At 36.9% G+C, this 19,223-nt stretch overlaps 3 protein-coding genes and 1 pseudogene across 4 annotated transcripts in view; 2 read left to right on the top strand and 2 right to left on the bottom strand.

The window, feature by feature from the left end:
- Positions 1-6: 6 nt before the first annotated feature.
- Positions 7-1,063, bottom strand: LOC122529804 (annotated as a pseudogene).
- A 570-nt stretch (positions 1,064-1,633) lies between these two features.
- On the top strand, positions 1,634-6,288 carry LOC122529802 (coiled-coil domain-containing protein 142). The gene is made up of 14 exons (XM_043656253.1): positions 1,634-1,716; positions 1,987-2,161; positions 2,762-2,979; positions 3,044-3,176; positions 3,401-3,549; positions 3,635-3,822; positions 4,040-4,231; positions 4,304-4,443; positions 4,812-5,096; positions 5,191-5,307; positions 5,373-5,526; positions 5,583-5,700; positions 5,820-6,007; positions 6,092-6,288. Exons 1-14 carry the CDS (start codon positions 1,649-1,651, stop codon positions 6,226-6,228), a joined length of 2,262 nt encoding a protein of 753 aa, XP_043512188.1. The 5' UTR covers positions 1,634-1,648; the 3' UTR covers positions 6,229-6,288.
- Positions 6,289-9,747: 3,459 nt separating this feature from the next.
- LOC122529801 lies at positions 9,748-17,996 on the top strand. 2 transcript variants are annotated; one of them, XM_043656251.1, is made up of 4 exons: positions 9,748-10,008; positions 12,821-13,832; positions 14,257-15,355; positions 15,679-17,996. In XM_043656251.1, the coding sequence occupies exons 1-4, from the start codon at positions 9,866-9,868 to the stop codon at positions 17,739-17,741; spliced, it is 4,317 nt and encodes a 1,438-aa protein (XP_043512186.1). In that variant the 5' UTR covers positions 9,748-9,865; the 3' UTR covers positions 17,742-17,996. The 2 variants fall into 2 exon arrangements, with proteins under 2 accessions (XP_043512186.1, XP_043512187.1); XM_043656252.1 differs by lacking the exon at positions 9,748-10,008 and adding an exon at positions 11,369-11,575.
- Positions 17,980-19,223, bottom strand: part of LOC122529807 (dynein axonemal heavy chain 2) — a 61,799-nt gene continuing 60,555 nt past the window's right edge. Inside the window, exons 62-63 of the mRNA XM_043656257.1 lie at positions 18,849-18,999; positions 17,980-18,134 (exon numbers count right to left, since the gene is read on the bottom strand). Of these exons, the coding sequence (XP_043512192.1) occupies positions 17,980-18,134; positions 18,849-18,999 (306 nt within the window). The remainder of the gene's footprint in view (positions 18,135-18,848; positions 19,000-19,223) is intronic.

Raw genomic sequence — 19,223 nt, forward strand, 5'->3', positions numbered from 1 at the left:
TATTAATAACTTTTAATAAAATTTTAATTTACTTAATATGTACTTAATATGTTCTTATATAATATTCATCAACATCATGAGACATTTTGAAGTCTATTTGCAAGAAATCTTTTATTACATCTTGAAGGAACGTGTCCCATAATGTTACAGTTTGAACAAATATTATATTTTGCTGAGCAAAGTGATCTGTTTGCAGCATGACTTAAACCACAAAAGCGACATTGTAGAATTTGAATGCTTTGACATTTCCATTTAAAATGATTTTTTTTCTGACATTTTGTGCAAATTTCATTAAAAGCTGGACACTTTTTATAAATGTGATTACCTCCGCAATAATCGCAATTGTTAATATAATTTGTTGGGCATTTTCTTGAGAAATGATTCCAATTATTACATTTTGAACATTGTTTTCCCAATGCTGAACATTTCTCAGGAGAATGAATTCCATCACATCTTGTACAGATATCAGAATCAGTATATAATTTCCAAATAAATGCAATTTCTTTTAATGTTAATTTGTTGAAATCAGAAGAAAATATAAATGTTGGAAGTAGATTATTAGCAGTATTTGTAAATTGATGTTTATTAATTTCTGTTAAAATTTTCTTTCTTATTAATTCTTCTCCATTTGTAATGTTCTTTTCTTTAATCATTAACTAGAAAAGAGAATTATATAAATAGAAGGTTAAAAATTTACTGCATATACATATTTTAGAATAATGTTGTAAATTTTTAAATGTCTACCTCCAATTCATTAATATATTCATAAACATTTTCTAAAGGTAATTTCTTTTTTCCTGAAAATATGTAATATTCATCAAACTTTTGAATCAATATATTTATGTTTTCCTTATCGTTTGGCGAATCAAATGTAAATGTATTATGAATATTTCGTCCAATTGGGCCCATTAAATTTAATAATATGTTTCCCCATTGTTGCTCGTTAGAATTCGTGCCAATCAACGCTCTTTTAAATAATAGGAAACTATTTTTCCATATGTACCAAGTTTGGAAGAATTCTTCTTGTCATAAATGGCGTTGGTGGCATGACATAAATGTTTTCAGTTCTTTTTGAAACATTTTTATTTTGTGAATTACCTAAAAAGAAAAAAATATATAAGATACTATGTATAAAGAAATGTATATTCATTATTGAAAGCTGTTACCCATAATTGCGATGATTATATTTAAAATTCTTTAAAATGGCTTTTTACAACTGCAACCGTACCGTCATATCACGGTATCAGCATTGTTATAGTCACAACTGTGTTACGAAAAATCCCCTAATACACTTCATACTTTAAAAATTATTGCATATAATTTATATAAATTAGATATAAATAGTAACATGTAAATAATAACATGTAAAACTCGCTTTAAGTTCACTAAATTATCAATATCATTAAAGATAAGTTAACTTTAAAAATTTGTAAGCTGATAACTTTACTGGAGAAACAATCTGTCCAATATAAGATTAATTTCAAACCAGATATACTAAAATGCAATATATATATATATATGTATATCAATGGAATAAAAGTATTATTGTTTTTCAAACAATATTGAGTATATTTAATACCGTCATGATTCGATTACGAAAAATAATGAACTGACATAATTTATGATTTACATAGTTTACATTGCACGGATGCCAGTCGTTAGGCGTTACCTTGGCAACTCTACTCGAATTACTCATGACTACTTCATCATACTTCTGTACGATAAAATTGTGTAGCATTTCAATATTACTTATTCAAGTATTTTCAATTGTTTTTCTATTTGAAATACCCGTGAATAATTTCGTTGTTTGTTTAATTACGTGATTCGATGGAATTGGAAGATTATAGGAATACTCAACCGACTTGAACGATTATTCACAACAGATATTTAAATATTATCATTTAATATATGGACGATAAAAACACTACTGTTCTTCAAATGGTCGATTAAACAATAATATAAATTTTCGCTAATTTTTCTTTCTAGCCACATGGATACTAATTATAGAGCAAATATCGGCAAGTGGCTGCCACCTCCAGGTGATGTTCTCGAGAAATGGTTCGCCAACTCGTCGATGCTTACAAAACGTATAGACAACCTCGTAGAAGCCATAGCTTTAATCATCCAGGATATTACAAACGCACAGTCCTGTGATTTCGAGGTGCGATTAACTTTTCTGTGGCCAAATTTTTGTCGTGATTTAGTTTTTCATTCTGAAAATGACTGTTAAAATAGTCTCTTTAGTACCAAAAATGATTTACTTCTTCAATGAATCATTAATATTCTCTTTGGTATCAAAAATGAGTCATTTCTTTTTATGATAACGATTTATATACGAGTAAGAATTCTCTACTTTTTTTTTATTCTGTATCCAGAAAGAGAAAACTAAAATTTTATTTTCTACTCTTATATTATTGAAAACATTTTCGCTGTGAAATTTTTCGTACAATTTAAACAGGGACTTAAACTACTACTACAGTTTTAGAAAGTACAAAATACATAAAATGCACATAATATGCAAAAATATACATATAAAACATCTAAAATAAATTATTTGGATTTCATTTCTTTAATTTATAAAAATATAAAATTGTATAAATATTTGCATATTCGTAAATAAACGTGATATATTATATATGATAATTTATAATTATATATATATATATATAATTATAAATTATAAGATAATATAATAATATAATAATTATTATATTATCTTCTCATGAAGTCTGAAGTGTCTGAAGTCGTATTTTAAATTTAGGTGTATAAAAAAATTGCAAACGATTTAGAAGAGAGGACGAAAGAGTACAAATCACTCAGTACAATGAGCCTTAGTACACATCCAATTTATAAATATAAGATGTATCATTTTTTGACGATGTTAAAACGAAAGCTGAACGTGCTCGCGAGATTTACTCGCAATTTGATAAACGAGATCGTTGATTGTAAGAGCGATGAACTGCTTAGAATTATTTTCAGGTGAAAATATTTGTGTAAATATTCGCTTAATTTTCATTCGACTGATAAAACATATTGGTTTCAGGTTGGTGAACATTTACAACGATATACTAGACATGGATATTGACGTTTCTGATCCCTCGACAAATGTATTCTGCAACGATTGTCCATATATGTTGGAACCGATGAAGAAGATATCCGTTACGCGAATATTACAGGTAAATACTTTTTTTTAAAAATTGTACTGCTTCACTTTGAAATTTCTATTCGTTCAATTTCTTCCTCTTTTGGCGTGGTATTTCAAATTTTCAACGAACGAAATTTTCTTGGCACAAATTCGACAAAAGGAATAGAATGATATTGGAGTCGATAATTTGTACGATAGATTTTCTAACAATAAGTCAAACTTTGAACGACAAATGATTCATTGAGCTGGTTCCAGGTGCTGGCCAAAAATAGAGCGGAAGAATCCTGCCACGAACTTATTGACTGCCTTTTAGCAAATTACGAGCCTCACGAGAAAACTGATCCCTCTTCAGCGATGTCTGGCGACGTCGATGTTTCCGAAAATTCTAGTATCGAGATTTATCGGTTAGGCAGCCGTATTAAATGATTTTGTGTAGAAAACTTCATTTTTTTCTTTTTGTTGCGTATTTCATGAGAAATTGGTTCGCAGAGCGCTTACGAGACATTTGACACCGCCGATCGAAAATACCATCTCGAAAACGGAGGCGGAAGTATCAAACATCGAGAGTATTCAGACATTGGTCAATTCTCAAAACGAACAGGTGCTCAGACTGTTAAATATCGTGCAAGAAGTTTCACCGAAATTATTGGGCACTGATGCATTAAAAACTAGCAAAGGTAAAAATGAAATTTTTTTTTCATTTCTAAACCCTCGTCCCTGGTAAAGGCTTAATGATTGTTATTGCGAATATCGAATTTCTGCTCTTATATAATTATAAAATTCGCTTAAAATTGTTTATACAATTTAATGAAACAATGACATATAAATGTAGCTTAGAAAGTATTACATATTAATTATTAATTCAACTGAATAAAATATATATAATCATGAAAGGAGAAACAAGATTGAGAAGCAGCGCAATAAAGAAGGTGAAAAATTATTATCAAGAAGTTGCGTGGGGTGCTTTATCAGGCATTCTGGATCATGTGGTCCTATGGTGGTCCCCAGAAGCTCTCGCTACTCGTCATAATCATGGAGCACAGCAGCTCAAAGACTGGCTTAGTCAATTTATCCAGAAGAATCACGGTACAAAAGAAATACTAATATCAATGCACATCTAAGATTTTTAATAAACTATTGTATTTGTTAAAATTTTAGTACCTCAAACGGTGAGACCAGCGTTACAGAATCTTTGCGATGCACTTGGTTGTCATGCTACAATCACAGAATGGGACCAGTTATTTAGACTGGCTTATACATCAGCTTTCAAGTATCAGTCTAAAGCTTCTACCACGGAGGCGAGTGTCTCTTTTATTGAAAAAGAAAAACAATAGATAAATTTCGATCTTCTGGTCACAGAGGAGAATTATTAAGCTAAAGATAAAACAATATTTAAGAATAGGAGAATAGACTGAAATAATGTTATAATAATATTAAGTTAAGAATACAATAAAATAATAAATTGAGCTATAACTCCGAAATGCATCAGTTCCCGATCAACATGCGAGTTTGTGGGAGAGGAAATGGGTGGAGATCTCAAATATAAAATTTTGAAATATTAATAAGAAACTTTCCATCCATTCAAAATTTTGATCAGGAACTAGTACTTTTCTGAATAATAAATTGTAATATAGAATGATTTGAAAAGGTTGGTTTAAATTTCCAGGGATCTGACACGGGTCAAATGTTCGTAGAGCTGTTTCAGTTGCTCGTTAGGTTGAGCAACGAGTGCGAGGCAGGTGGTGAATGGGTGATAGGAGCACCGTTGATGGAATTACCGTTATCGGAACAGATCGTCGTTCTTCATCGGTTAGATCATTCGGTACACACAGCGAGATTATGGATTGTGCAGGAGGCGAAAATCATAGCTCATACATGGGAACTGGACGTGTTCTTTCTTTTGGTAAAAGGTGATATTGTGAATTGCCTCGAAGAACTTTCTTATTTAAAGGTAAAACTCAGTTTCATTACAAAATTGACTATTTTATACAGAAAGTCTTTGTTAAAAGTTTTTATATGTTGCATTAAAATATTTTTTGTTTTAGTTGGCCGATCATACGAATACATTATCGACAAATTCTGTGAGTGTTCAGGTATACGTTTGTGCGAAGATGAGAGCGAAAATCGTGTCTGAAGTGAACGTCAATATAGATTTGCTACAGGTAGACGGTGGATTTGGAAAGCTTTAAAGGTTTATGTTTTTACTTATTCTGTTACCTGTTTATAGAAATGTTCTGCGAAATGCGTAGATATTCTGGCAAAAATTTGTCGCGTGGTCAGTCTGGCGAACCTGCACATGTGTTTTCCACGATCGAGTTACTGGAGGAAAGGAAGCGACGTCGCTCCAGTGGCCGCTAGTCTTTATGTGGAGCCTTACTTTGGTAAGAAAATTCCTTTTACACGTACGTTTGATTCTTTAAAGATATCTACTCCACAGAGAAAGTATTACTCCCAGTGTTGGAAGTTATCGAAGATCCTGAGACATCGAACATGATTCTAAAAATTATGTGTGAAGCGTGGTTGGATTACATCTATCTGCATCGTATTAAATTTAGGTAAATCACGCCATTTAATCCTGGTCTTTATTCTTGATTTAAAAAAAAAAGAAAAGGACTAAGGATAAAAAGCGAAATAGAAACATGATGCAGTAAAATATCTGAAGATATTTTTTTAGTGAATATGGTGCTTTGCAACTACTCACGGACTTCGCATATGTATCGAAATGGGTGACAGATTGCCCCATCATTTCTCAGAATGTACGAGATCAATTGCTGAAAAACGAAGTGCTACGACGATGCGAAGGAGTGGGGCGATTGCTCCTCCGACACCCTGGCGAGGCAATTTCTATGCGGAAAAGACTTAGTATGAAATAGAATTAATATAAAACTAGGGCAACTTGCTTTCGAGTTGGTAAAAAATGACTTTTCCCTCTGTCTCATGGTTCAGCCAGAAGGACAAACGAGCGTGGATCACCCGAATCCCCGGGATTGGAACGCATGCCAGCGGAAATGTATGTCCCCAACCAGGAACAATGGCTGGAGCTTCGTGCCTCGAAAAGATACAATTTTTGTTGCACCGAATAACACCAAAACACGTTTCAACGAAATTGCTATTAAATTCATCATAAAATTTCAGTATTTAAATTTAGGTCAAATTCTTCTGTCTTTTTTCGTCACTTCTTCGCGCATGCTACCCCGTTTTAATTAAATTTGAATGGGAACATCGTGCAATCTGGATGCAATGTTATAAGCAACAACGGTGAATTACATAATAGGCCAATTTCGCGCGTGTATTGTTTCAACAAAGCCAGGAGATCCCCCGGCGCGAATTCAAGCGATTTATGCACCCGAAGCCCGTCAACGGGAAAGGAAACCTTTCTGGGGACTCGCGTCACATATTATGTTACGCATTTATCTACGTTACGAAATAAAAAAAGGACAATACGTTGCACCAAGACTCAACTAGCTGAACGTCGACCTCTGATTGACTGTTGGACATCAGTCGAGTCTTTGCTTTGGAATCGAACGCAACGATTCTCGAGGTGGAACGCGATGTAACGATCCAGATTATCGGTGGTCCGTTGATTTTCGTATTCGATTGACGGAAGGACTCAGTTAATTACATCCTGTCACGTTTACGACGCGTCGAAGATTGTAATTAGCGGTGGATGCACTACGATCGATGCGCCGCTTTCATAATTACTACCTGGCCACCCGTAGAGAGGGTGGATAATCAACAGGGAGCACGTTGCTCGCGTTGATCGTTGATTTGACACGTGACAGCAGGTCATTAGATTTCCCACGATTGTCATCGATAAATCGATTTTTCTTCACCGATTCACAGAAGTGTTCGTGTTTATTACTGTTGTTTTGTTAATAATCGTAACCGCGGAATGCACGAATGCTCGTGAAAACGTGAGTATAAACAGTTTTGATGATATAGATTATTGGGTCTTAAAGTTCGCATGATTGAGGGTTCTAGATAAACGATTCTTTCTAAAAACTTATCATTTTAACTCCAGGAAGATATTATCAGAAGGGTAAAAGTACATAGATTAACAAAACTATTATTTTCCTTTTTATTGATTTCGAACAGCATTTGCAGTCATCAGAGCAATTAGATTAGCAGTCAGGAACCATTTTGGAGAAAGTGATTACTGGCGAACCACAGAATAGACGCAATTCACAGTAATATAATTGAGTTAATAGGCGTAGAACAGTTCCAAGCATTTTGGTAATTGTAAAAAAATTGAAAATTCAAGAATCGACTCACAATCATCTCTATAAAAAAGTGTAGAAAAAGCTCATTTACTTTTCATTTCTGGCGAATAATTAACTGCAGTTAGTTTAATCTGCTTGGCTTGGCTTAATCGGCTTGGCTTAATCTGCGTGTTTTCTTGAAAGTCAACGACTCTTTAATGAGATATACATTCAATTCCTATTGATTTCTATATGACGTGCGTGATGTGTATTAATAAAATTACACTGCACAGTTAAAAAAAAAATTAATAAATTAATATGTAAATTATAAAGACACACATAATGTATTATTATTAATTAATGTAAATTATAAAGACATACATATATGTATTTTGACTCAAGAAACTTATTTGTACACTTATCATAAAAAACTTTTCTTTTTGTAAGTCTGTTCATATCTTTGTTCGTTGAAAAAAGTAAAAATCTGCAGGCAGAGTTAAACTGTCGCCGCATTAATTGTTGTGAATATTCGACGTTTATACTTGCTATACAAGCTACGATATTAAAGTCTCTTTATTAACTTTCGCGTTGTTTTAGTATATACGATTGGTTCTGCAACGGTGTCGATGATCTATTCTAAACGGAGCCGTTCCTCAGCTTCGATCCATAGACACCACAGAATAAAAGTGCGGTGAGGCAGCTCGTGTTTCATTCTCGGCCGTCGATCCTCAATTCTTCTTATATAAAGCAAACCAGTCGTAAAGTTGGCGTAGGTATATTTAAGCGTATAGAGCACTATGTACGTATACAATGCTCGCAGTGTGGTAGATATCTCGATAACAGTGGCTCGTCAAGGCGTTCTGAGTGAATGCGAAGATAGTCGGGATTTAAGAGTAATCCCGATTTAATTGCCTTTATCTTCGATTGTTGCTCTCGCTGTTACGTTAATAGCTCACCCAGAAACTTTACCACGATTTTTCTTCTATTTTCATGTTCTTACACACGTTCGCAAAAGTTCGAATTCCTAAGTGTTCGTATGTCTGAGAACTTTTGATTGGTTGCTCAAAAAGGATTTTAAGATCTTTAAATCTGTTTGGAAATTTATCTAATATTTCATCGACATATCGTATGTAGACATCGTTCGTATCGTGTTTCACTGTCGAGTTAGAGTTTGTTTACTGATATTTCGCTTTTCCTACATCGCAAGCTTTTTTAATCTCTTGGGTGAAAATCGATATTGATCCTGTCATGTGACCTTTACTTAAAAAAGAAAAAAATCCTATTTTATACTTGAAACTTATTGTTTCAACTGAGTATTCTAACTAGTATTTCGAGGCATAGTATATGCGGTATCGTGATATTTTTTGTTGCATTTTTTGTTAATTACTTTTATATATTGTAGATAGTCTTTGTTACTTATGATTATTTTTAGAGTTTCTGTCTGACAATGAATGTAATCTGTCTGTTTTTACTTGGACGTTTTTGTGGACAAAATTTCTGTCCACAATTGAATTACCAAATTTTAGTTTCATTATGTCTTCAATTTTTTCTTGATTCTAATACAAACTTCAATTTGTTACCTTTAAATATTTTATATCGTCTTTCTTACGATACAGTCATGAATGTACAAATCCTCACAAAGTTATTTGAATATCTTCTTCGTTTGTTCTAAATTATGTAATAACAATAATTATACTTTTAAACTTGATTCATCATTTCCAATGTTATCTGATTATTTTATAGTTAATTATTTTATACTTAACTATTTTATAGTTAATTATTTTATACTTAATTCTAGATTTCTCTAATTATAGTTAATTCTAGATTTCTATAATCAAGATTAGAGTGTCGATGTTTATGTAAATTTACGTTATCACGTTACACAGAGAGTCACAACTAAAAAAAAAAGTCTAAGCAGAAATTTTTCTCACCTATTACATATTATAGCGAATACTCTAGTTTAGTTTTTCTATTTTTATATACTACGTTCATTCTATGTATTCGTACATTTTAAATCTTAAAATTTTCTAAATTATAAATGCATAAAAAATCTATCAGTCTAATCATGATATTGATGTATATCACTGTTTCTCAATTCGTTGACAATGTATTAATAAATATTATAATGCTACAGTTTTGTAATAAATAAGTTCGCACGGTTAAAATAATAATAATCTTTTCAACGTTTTTAAACGTGAAACAGTACCACTTACTTGTTGATGAAAGAATGCAGTGTAGAAAGTGACAAGTGATATCTTGACAATGTGTTGATAGAAAGAGGGTGTCCACTGGGACCGGAAGTTCCGATTCGCGTCGGTTCCTCTTTGGTAAGCCGAGTCGTCTCGAGCGGAGTCGAGTTGTGGAACTCGGGTCGAATCAGTGTGGCGACAACATCCTCGATGTCGACGTTGTCCACGCCAGTTCACTTTTGTTCACCACCGTGATCGTCGACGCGATACAATCACTATTTTCCACGAGATTTCTTTTTGTCGTCCGTCAGTGAGGCTTCGTGGTTCGCACCATGTATTCGGATAGACGAGTTAACGAAAGGACCTCACTCACGAGACCCTTGGATTCTCCGGACTACGTGGAATTCGCCAGCTTGTTGAGGACCCGGAAAACTCGAATCAGACAGTTTCAGTGCTGCATCTGCGCCACTTTAATGTAAGTGCTCCCTTTCTATCTTTTTATTCTACTTCTAAACTATTGAACAAAACATAGAGTTCATTTGTTTTCTATATTTTTTTCTTTTAAAAAGTACGGGAAGAATTGGTGGAAATATTGAAAGATTAAAGAATTTTAATTTAAGCGTTGCTTTAATATTCTTTTACTTTTCTTCGTTTTGTTTCTTTTTTTAAGTTAGAGAACGTTGTCGAAAATATTTAAAGATTGAAGTGTCAGAACGTTTTCTTCTTTTCCGTTTTTATAAAACAAGTCTGAGGGTCGTTAAAAATATGAAAGTTCTCTGTAATTTTCTTTATTTGTATGTTTAACTAAATCATCAATCAATTTCAATAGAGATTCTTTTACAAACAGCTTGTCACATGAAATAAACAATTTGTTAGCGTGTATTTTTTTTTTATATCCGACTGAAATAGTTTTCCAATAGAGATGGTAAGAATATTATTATCCGTTGCGAATATTGTTGGAATGTTCGATGCTTTACATGTGTTTTAAATTGCGATTTACACCTGAACGGTATCAATCCGAACGCATTAAGTGTTTGCGTCTGCGTATTTATATAATTACAAGAGAAGGCGGTCTGCCTTCCTCGCGTGATGCAAAGCAACCAACAGTCTATAAACAAATTGCGCAAAATGGCATACATAATCAATCGCGATCACATATATAATTTCGAAGTTCTTTGCTTAAAATTTTCTTTAATCATAATTTTAATGTACTCACACAATATGAAATTAAAATTATTCATTCTTAAAAATGAATTCGCATCAAATTAATTCTTTAGATTTTCACACTGAAATTTTACAATAGTCGTAAATTATCACTGTTAATACATTTTGCATAACAGTGCAGTTTATGAATAACAAATTCGGTTTTAAATCAAATAAAATTCTACAAGCTATTCAATCATCCTGTAAAATTATAAAATTATAAAACTATAAAAAATAAAACTATAAAATTATAAAACTACGTAAAAATAACTATAAAACTATAAAATTATAAAACTACGTAAAATTATAAAATTATAAAATAGAAATCTATAATTTACAACTTGAAATTATTAGCCGACGAATTATTGCGTAGTAAGATTTTCAATTCGCCAATTTTTCATAACACTGTATGACAATGTTGATAATTAAATTATCCAAATTAATCCTTCTTTCACTCGGACCGATCATAGAAGATTTCACCGTGCATCTTCAACTCCGGAATCCACATAAAGGAACGCTGTACAAGTTCATTAAGTATACCGTTTCCATCGTATCCTCTCGAAAGAAAAAAAAAAAAAGTCATTGCGCATCGAGTCCCCACCGTAAGCGTATGCTTACATAAAATCATCTCTCACATCGAACAACCGGTCGACCGGCCGGCCGATCGTTTCAGTCCGGTCTTGGGTCCGCGTACAACCAGGAATGCCTTCCTCGGAGAAGACTCCGTTGACCGACGACAAGTCAGCCAGGGTGTGCTACGTGCACGACGCGTTGCCATTTTATTCTCATCAGAGGAGGCAACGGCTGCAGCTACGATGTTTCGCGTACACGATCGCGGTGTGAGTCACATTCTCATCATTTTTGCTTTCTCGTTCTCTCGTCTGAATTCTTCGTCTCTTCATCTCGCGATTTTACTTCAAACAGATAGAAGATGGTACATAAGAGATGGTTTAGAACAACATTGAAAATGATACAGTTCAATTTGGTTTTCGTTTTCCATCGTTCGATCGTGATACGAAAATTTTGCTCGCTAATCGATCGTCGACATTTTCCAGCAGTGACGCCAGCAAAATTTTCATTACCACCAAAATTATTGACTATTGATATTTTCGTAATGTTTCGTAGAATGATTAACTGCAATAAAAATATATTCGAGCTAGATTTAACTTCTTAGAGAGTTTTTAGACTTTATATCGAAGCGAGTGCGTGAAGTAATTCGTGCAATAACGAAACCATGGTTTCTCTATTGCGGTTTCGTCTCGGCACCAGTTGAACACGTGTGAGTTTACAACGAGTCCACAGTGCAGCAATTCTATCCTGATCATCGACGTCACTTGTTATTGCCACTTTCAGCTTTTAGATTTCTACGTTGCTCGTTAATGGAATAGCGGATTACTCGTGTAGAGATGTCTGTCGTTTGAAGACTCTCCTTGACACCAACTGACGAGTATTAAGAACAACGATTTATCCTGATCGCATTTGTAGGGTGGAACACCTCGTAATTCGTTTACGAGGTGCAAACAGTCTGGAACTTGGCGTCTTGTGCGTAGGCTAATTAGTGTTACGTGACGTTGGCCTTGATTGTACGCGCAATTGTACGGTGACAGTGTGGTTGCCCAACGTTACGTACAAGTAGCTATCTCTAAGATACATTATTCTATCCCGATGGTATTCGAATCAATGATTCTCCGCAAAATCTCAAAAATTTACATCTAGCGTTCATTTGATTTGCACACTGAGCGCCAGTTGTTAAAACTAAACTTGTTATTACGAAATTAATTAATTTTAATTTCTGAAGAGTTATCAAAAAATGATCATTTTCATTTCTATGCATCTTTAGTAAGTAAACGAACGCAATTTCGTCCCTTTAATTTCTTCGAAGAAAATTTTTATTTTCATCGAGAAAAATTATAATGAACGATTATATAACGTAACAAAGACGTAAATAACTGTCACAGGATTTTCTTACGTTTCTTAGAAGTTTTGAAATTGCAAAAAATATATTTATGGGTATGAATAATCCAGATTGCCCACAAAGTGTAAGAAGCATACTGTTACAAATCTTTATTGTGCCTTTATTTCAGAGCAATCTTCACCATGGCTCTCGTTATAACAATAAGCTACTCCGTGAGCCACGACATACTAGACGCCTCCGGTTCAAACCTCACCAATACTTCGTTTCAATCCACCGTTAATCTCACCGGTACTTTAAAACTGGGCTTCGCTCCAGGATCTGGATCCTACACTCTCTTTAGCAATCCTTCCGTCGTGCCAGCCTCCAATTCTATATTCGTGTCAGACAAATCTACAAAAGACACCACTGCGACGCAACTGTCGGACGACGAGATAAAAGAAGGCTTGCAGGCAGGCCGTCAAGCTGTTAACGAGCGACTTTTCGCAGACGTCAATGCACTGATGTCGCCGTTACCGTCACCTTCTCCGGAAGTAAGACACCGTTACGCAGTAAGCACCTGCCTGAGCACTGGGACACTAGCTCTGGCAGCTGTGGCAGAACTTGCAGCGACCAAACGAATCGAGAGTTCAAGGATGGTCTTCGGAGCACCCTCTGCCGTGGGGAGCTTCTTCGACGCAGGCTGGGAATCTTTGGGTGTTTGCAAGCAGCTAGTCACTCCGGAATGTCCGTTCAGTAAATACAGAACCTTGGATGGAAGTTGCAACAGACCGATGCAACGGGGTGCAACAATGACACCTTTCAGAAGGATTCTACCGCCTAACTACGCCGATGGCATCGAGACTCCTCGTAGAGCAATTTCAGGAGCCGAGCTACCCTCGGCAAGAGAAGTCAGCCTGAAGGTTCACAAACCTTCGCCAAGCAGCAATCCTCACTTCACCGTGATGCTAGCTGTTTATGGCCAGTTCTTGGACCACGATATCACCGCTACCGCGATCAGTCAGGGTGTCAACGGCACTTCAATCTCTTGTTGTCCACCATCTGTCGGCCATCCAGAGTGTTTCTCTGTTCCGGTGTCCTCCGGAGATCCTGTTTTCGACGTGACTGGGAGGACGTGCATGGACTTCGCCAGATCTGCCCCTGCACCCCAGTGCAAACTTGGTCCAAGACAACAGTTGAATCAAGTACGTAGTTTCGTTTGTAGTTCGTTTCGACGATTAACGATTGTTCGTATGAATCGAAGTTTTAACACTGCGTGCGTTAATTCTTGGCCCCCTTCAACGGGGTCAGTCGTAATACAGGGCTGCGTGAAATTGATATCTCACGCGGTGAAGGAAAAATGTTCGCCTGGAACAATACGCGATCGGCGGGTCGCGTTGTTAATTAACTTGATTATCACCCGCACGTCGGTGAGGCGAGGTTCGATCGTAATGACACATTCGTTATCTCCCTAATAACGACTTCGGACAATGGCGAGCCGGACAATGGGAACGAAATTACACTGTTAAACACGCCTGCTCGTTGCTCTTTTCGATTTCAAAGAGTGGTACCTCTTTCGTATCTGTCTCAAAGCGATGAAAACCGATGAATGGACATTGTGTTTCACAGGTGACGGCGTTTATCGATGGTTCAGCGATCTATGGATCCGATCAGGGCACAGCGCGGAAACTGCGGGAGTTTTCTGGCGGACGGCTGACGATGCAGTTAACACCGGACAATCGAACACTGTTACCACCGAGCACGAATCCTAACGACGGTTGCAATCGGGAGGCCGAAAGGCTGAGAGGCAGGTACTGCTTCGCAGCCGGCGACGCCAGGGCAAACGAGAACTTGCACTTGACGACGATGCATCTGCTCTGGGCGCGACAGCACAACAGGGTCGCCGAGCAATTGGCCAAGATCAACCCTTCTTGGGATGATGAAACTCTGTACGAGGAATCTCGACGTATAGTGGGCGCTCAATTGCAGCATGTCACCTATCGAGAATTCATACCTATTGTCCTCGGTGAGCAGGAAACGAATCTACGCGATCTGAGGCCTCTCAAGTCTGGCTATAGACAATGGACCGGCGACACGGATGAGTCTGGTACCGACCCAAGCATAGCTAACAGTTTCGCAGCAGCCGCCTTTAGATTCGCTCATACTCTGTTACCTGGTTTGATGAAAGTCACTGACGAGCAAAGGGAAACTTCTTCTTACGTAGAACTGCATAGAATGCTGTTCAATCCGTACAGTCTGTACGCAGAGGGTGGCGTGAAGAGTTCAGTGACTTCTGCCACGAGGAACGTGATCCAGATGACGTCTACTCATGTCACTTCTCAACTGACCAATCATCTGTTCGAAGATCCCGTCGCTAACGTTACCGTGCCCTGCGGCTTGGATTTGGTATCGTTGAATATCCAGCGCGGAAGGGATCACGGCCTACCTGGATACGCCAAATGGAGGGAATATTGCGGACTGGGCAAGGTAGAAAGTTTCTCCGACTTGGAAGGACACTTGGATCCACAGGCTCTTGAAGACATTTCCTCTTTGTACAAGTCGGTTCACGATGTCGATTTATATACCGGAGCTTTGGCTGAATTACCCAAGGCTGACGGCATTGTCGGGCCAACTTTTACGTGTTTGATCGCTGATCAGTTTGCTAGGTTGCAGAAAGGAGATAGATTCTGGTACGAGTTGTCTGGACAACCGCACTCGTTCACAGAAGGTAATATAATTATTGATGATCAGATGATCCAGAAATGGTGTTTTAATCGTATATTAATCACAGACTTTAATTCTTTTGGAATCGAATTTTAAGTTTTAAATTCTGTTTTCGCAGAAACTTGTCTTTTTTTTTTTTATATAAAAAAAACACATATGTAATGCATTGAAATGAAAGAAATTTTATCGCCATTGGAACAACTATGACTGACTTCATTTTTCCAAACTTCTGAACAAGATTATTATTATATTATTAGACGCAATTGTAATAAATGAAATACAACGCAGATGCGTGATAATATTTATTCATTTCTTTTTTCTTTTCAGGCCAGCTTACAGAATTACGTAAAATGTCACTGGCGAGATTGATCTGCGACTGTTCCGACGGCGTAACACAAACTCAGGCGGAAGTTATGCGAGCAGAGGGTACAGAAAATCCTATGATGTCTTGCGAGGACATTCCAGCGCCATCCTTTGAACCATGGAGAGAAAACGGTTCAACGCCTCCCACGTTACGAGCTACTTTCGCGCCAGTCAACTGGACCGCATTCAAGAACAATATTAACGATACAATCAGAGACGTTGTGACTTACATCAACAGTTCCAGGACTATGATAGACACTGACTGGTTAGCCTTCAAGAATTACATAAACGATACATTCTCCGATCTTCGAGACCAACTATCTGGTTTGCATCCACCGAAGACAAACGATTCTACACCCGAGGCAAAATTGTCAACGGACTCTGACAGTCTTATTTTAAGAGCAGCAGGATCACCAAGCGTTTATCAGGATTGGATTACGTTTAAAAATAATCTGGTGAAGTCACTGAATGACTCCATACAGACGATCGGTGGTGGACCGGCTGCAGTGGCCAAGTGGATAGCTTTTAAACAGAATATCGTCGATCAGTTTGCTGATTTGAAGGATGAAATCTCGTCTATGAAGACAGATGTTGCTCCAAAATTGAAGATGAAGAACAACGCACAAGAACAGGCTTTGACGAGTCAGAATAAACTAACGGAGTCTTCGACTATCAAGAATGCTACGATTCCTGCAATATTTGACTGGAAGAACTTTAAGGATAATATCATATCTTCTATAAACGATAGTATTGCGAGTATAAACGACAATATGCCTCCCCCTGGTGATCCAGCTTGGGCCACTTTTGGAAACGATATCAAAGATCGATTTTCCACGTTCAGAGACAAGATCGATAGTCAGAGATCTACTGCAGCTCCTGTTGAATTAGCTACGGGGAAACCATCCGTTAATGACGATTGGATAAGCTACAAATCTGACATCATTAAGACAGTAAATGACGCTGTGAATAAAATTAAGAACGAAATGCCTCCACCAGGCGATCCAGCATGGGCTACGTACAGAGACGAGATTGTAAAGAGTTTCTCTGCTTTCAAGACCACTCCATCGCCCATGGAACTTGCGACGTTGTCTTCTTTAAGCGAAATTCCCCAACGTGGATATTTAAGAGCTCCCTCGAAAAGTAAGTTTAACAACACGCAACTGGCCAATCTGACAGACGATTGGTTACAATTCAAAGCTCAGATCAACGATTCCTTGACCAAACTGATCCAGGATATTCAGAGCAAGAAACCAGCGGAGGTTGATCCTATCGCGTGGGCTGCTTTCAAGGATTCCGCGAAGAATGATTTCGCGAAGCTGAAAGATGAAATTGCAACTACGAAGGCTGACTGGATAAGCAAGTTGAAACCAAACAGAAGTTCCTTGAGTGTTCAAGCTACGTTCAACAAATCCGGGGACCCGTTTAAGTTTGATTACACCAAATTTATCAAACCAGTCATCCCCCTCGATGAATGGGCCGATTTTAAGAAACAGATTAACGACACCGTGATGAATATCCTGAATAATGCGAATGCAACTGATCGATTTAATCTCGACGAGCTTCACGAGATGTTCAACGAGTCTTTCGCCGATATCAAGAACGAAATATCAGCTCTGAGGAGTTTGGTCGCGGATACGTATAATAACAAAACCGCGGCTGACTGGATCAGCTTTCAAACACAGCTGAATTCCACCGTGAAGAATTTGGTGGATAGTTTGAAGAAAGAAGATCAGATAGAAACGGGGAGTATGATGAGGATCTTGCTCGAAGCCAAAGACAAGCTGTCTGATCTCGAACCACCAGTGAATTCAGGCACGGTTCTGCCAACAGAGTGGATTCAATACGCGTCACGAATGAATAAAACGATTTCAGATGCTTTGAAAAATATCGACAATCAGAAACAAGCGGCAGCGATAGTCAGGTCCGAATCATCATCGTCAGATAATCCTAAAAAGTTCACGGATTGGTTGATCGTTCCTTGTCTCGTGAGCTCGTTCCATGTGTTCACCATGGCGACGAGGTTCTAAATTCGCGTGTAAAGAAGTTACAACTGTCTGTTGTATTGCAAATTCTTGTATATATATTCTCTTATTTATAAAGACAAATTTTTATTACACACTAACCAAGTATAATAGGAAGGAATCGAAAGGAAGAGTGAGAGTGATGTTGAAACTGACGTTGTTCCTTTACTACGGTCGCGCTTGATATGTTAATTCTAATTAATTAATAATAACAATAACAATGATAACAATAATTAACACGAATCTATGTGGAGAGACTTAGTAACAGAGCAGTGCCTCTTTTAACCCAGAAATCCGATCCCTCTGGACCTGCGTTTAGATCGACCGCTACCACGAATGATGGTCGTCCTTCAGCCCCGCTTCTTTGAGGATAATAGTAACAGGGACATGTGTAGGATCCTGTGTACAGAAATTGAAAGGAAATACGGTGATATAGAAAAATATCTGTCAAAATTAATGTCCCAAGTATTTTAAATTTTATACACATAGCAAAGAGCACAATTATACCAATGACAATGAAAAACTGTCGGTATGTAAGAAAAATCGTACGTTTGTAAAGGAGACATACGTTTTGTAAAGGAGAATCTTCAATCTTCAAAGTGACGGTAGATCTAATTACGAGAGAAAAGTTTTCATGTTTTTACACACGTTTGAATTTTTACAACTTTCGAGAAGAGAATATTCCCAGTTTTCTATCTGCTGTATGGTGTAAAGTCATCTTCGAAGCAAACCAATTCACAATTGTCAACGTAGAAGCTTCATATTTTAAAATGAAACAAATAGATTGTTGTATGATTTTCTTTTTTTACAAAGTTTAAATTATCGACAGTCTTTCATTGTCGTTGCTAATTACACTCTTTACTGTGTAATCATAATTTGAAACGGTATTGCTAAATAGTATTAATTGAAAATGTTTCGATTATGACACTAAAAAGTGCAAGTACCGGCAGGAAAACGAAAAAGAAATTCTAATAGAAATTATTCTTTGTCAAAGAAATGGACAAGGTACGATCCTTCTTTTATTACATAATCATAAAATAGTAAAGGTTTTCTTCATTTTCTTAAATGTGGCGAATAACTTTTCTCGAATAATTTCAACGTCGGCGTCGTTACCTCTGCTTCTCTTTTTAAGCTGTTCCGTGGGCCGGAAGTGAATTACCGGCATGTTGCAAACAAGTTGCATGGGAGCCGGCTCGACGAGGACACTGTTCCTCTTGTCCCAGCCAGCGCCTTCCAGAAAGATAGAGCGTATGTACACGCCGTCCTGTAATGGAATGTACACACGATTAGAGGCATGCACACACGCCGCCATTTTCCTAGCGATATTACCACGCTGAATTCTTTATCCCTCCCTATTTTTCCGCGGCTCGTTTCTTCTTTCATTGAAAGGGACGCTCAGACAACGCTCGGCAACCAGAATAATTGGATTGATTTCCAGGCGTGTTTGATGCATTTTGCATGCGCCTTTTTCAATTTTTGCAACGGGGA

The sequence above is a fragment of the Frieseomelitta varia genome, unplaced genomic scaffold (assembly GCF_011392965.1).
Source record: "Frieseomelitta varia isolate USP_RPSP 00005682 unplaced genomic scaffold, Fvar_1.2 scaffold_309, whole genome shotgun sequence".
Lineage (NCBI taxonomy): Eukaryota > Metazoa > Arthropoda > Insecta > Hymenoptera > Apidae > Frieseomelitta > Frieseomelitta varia.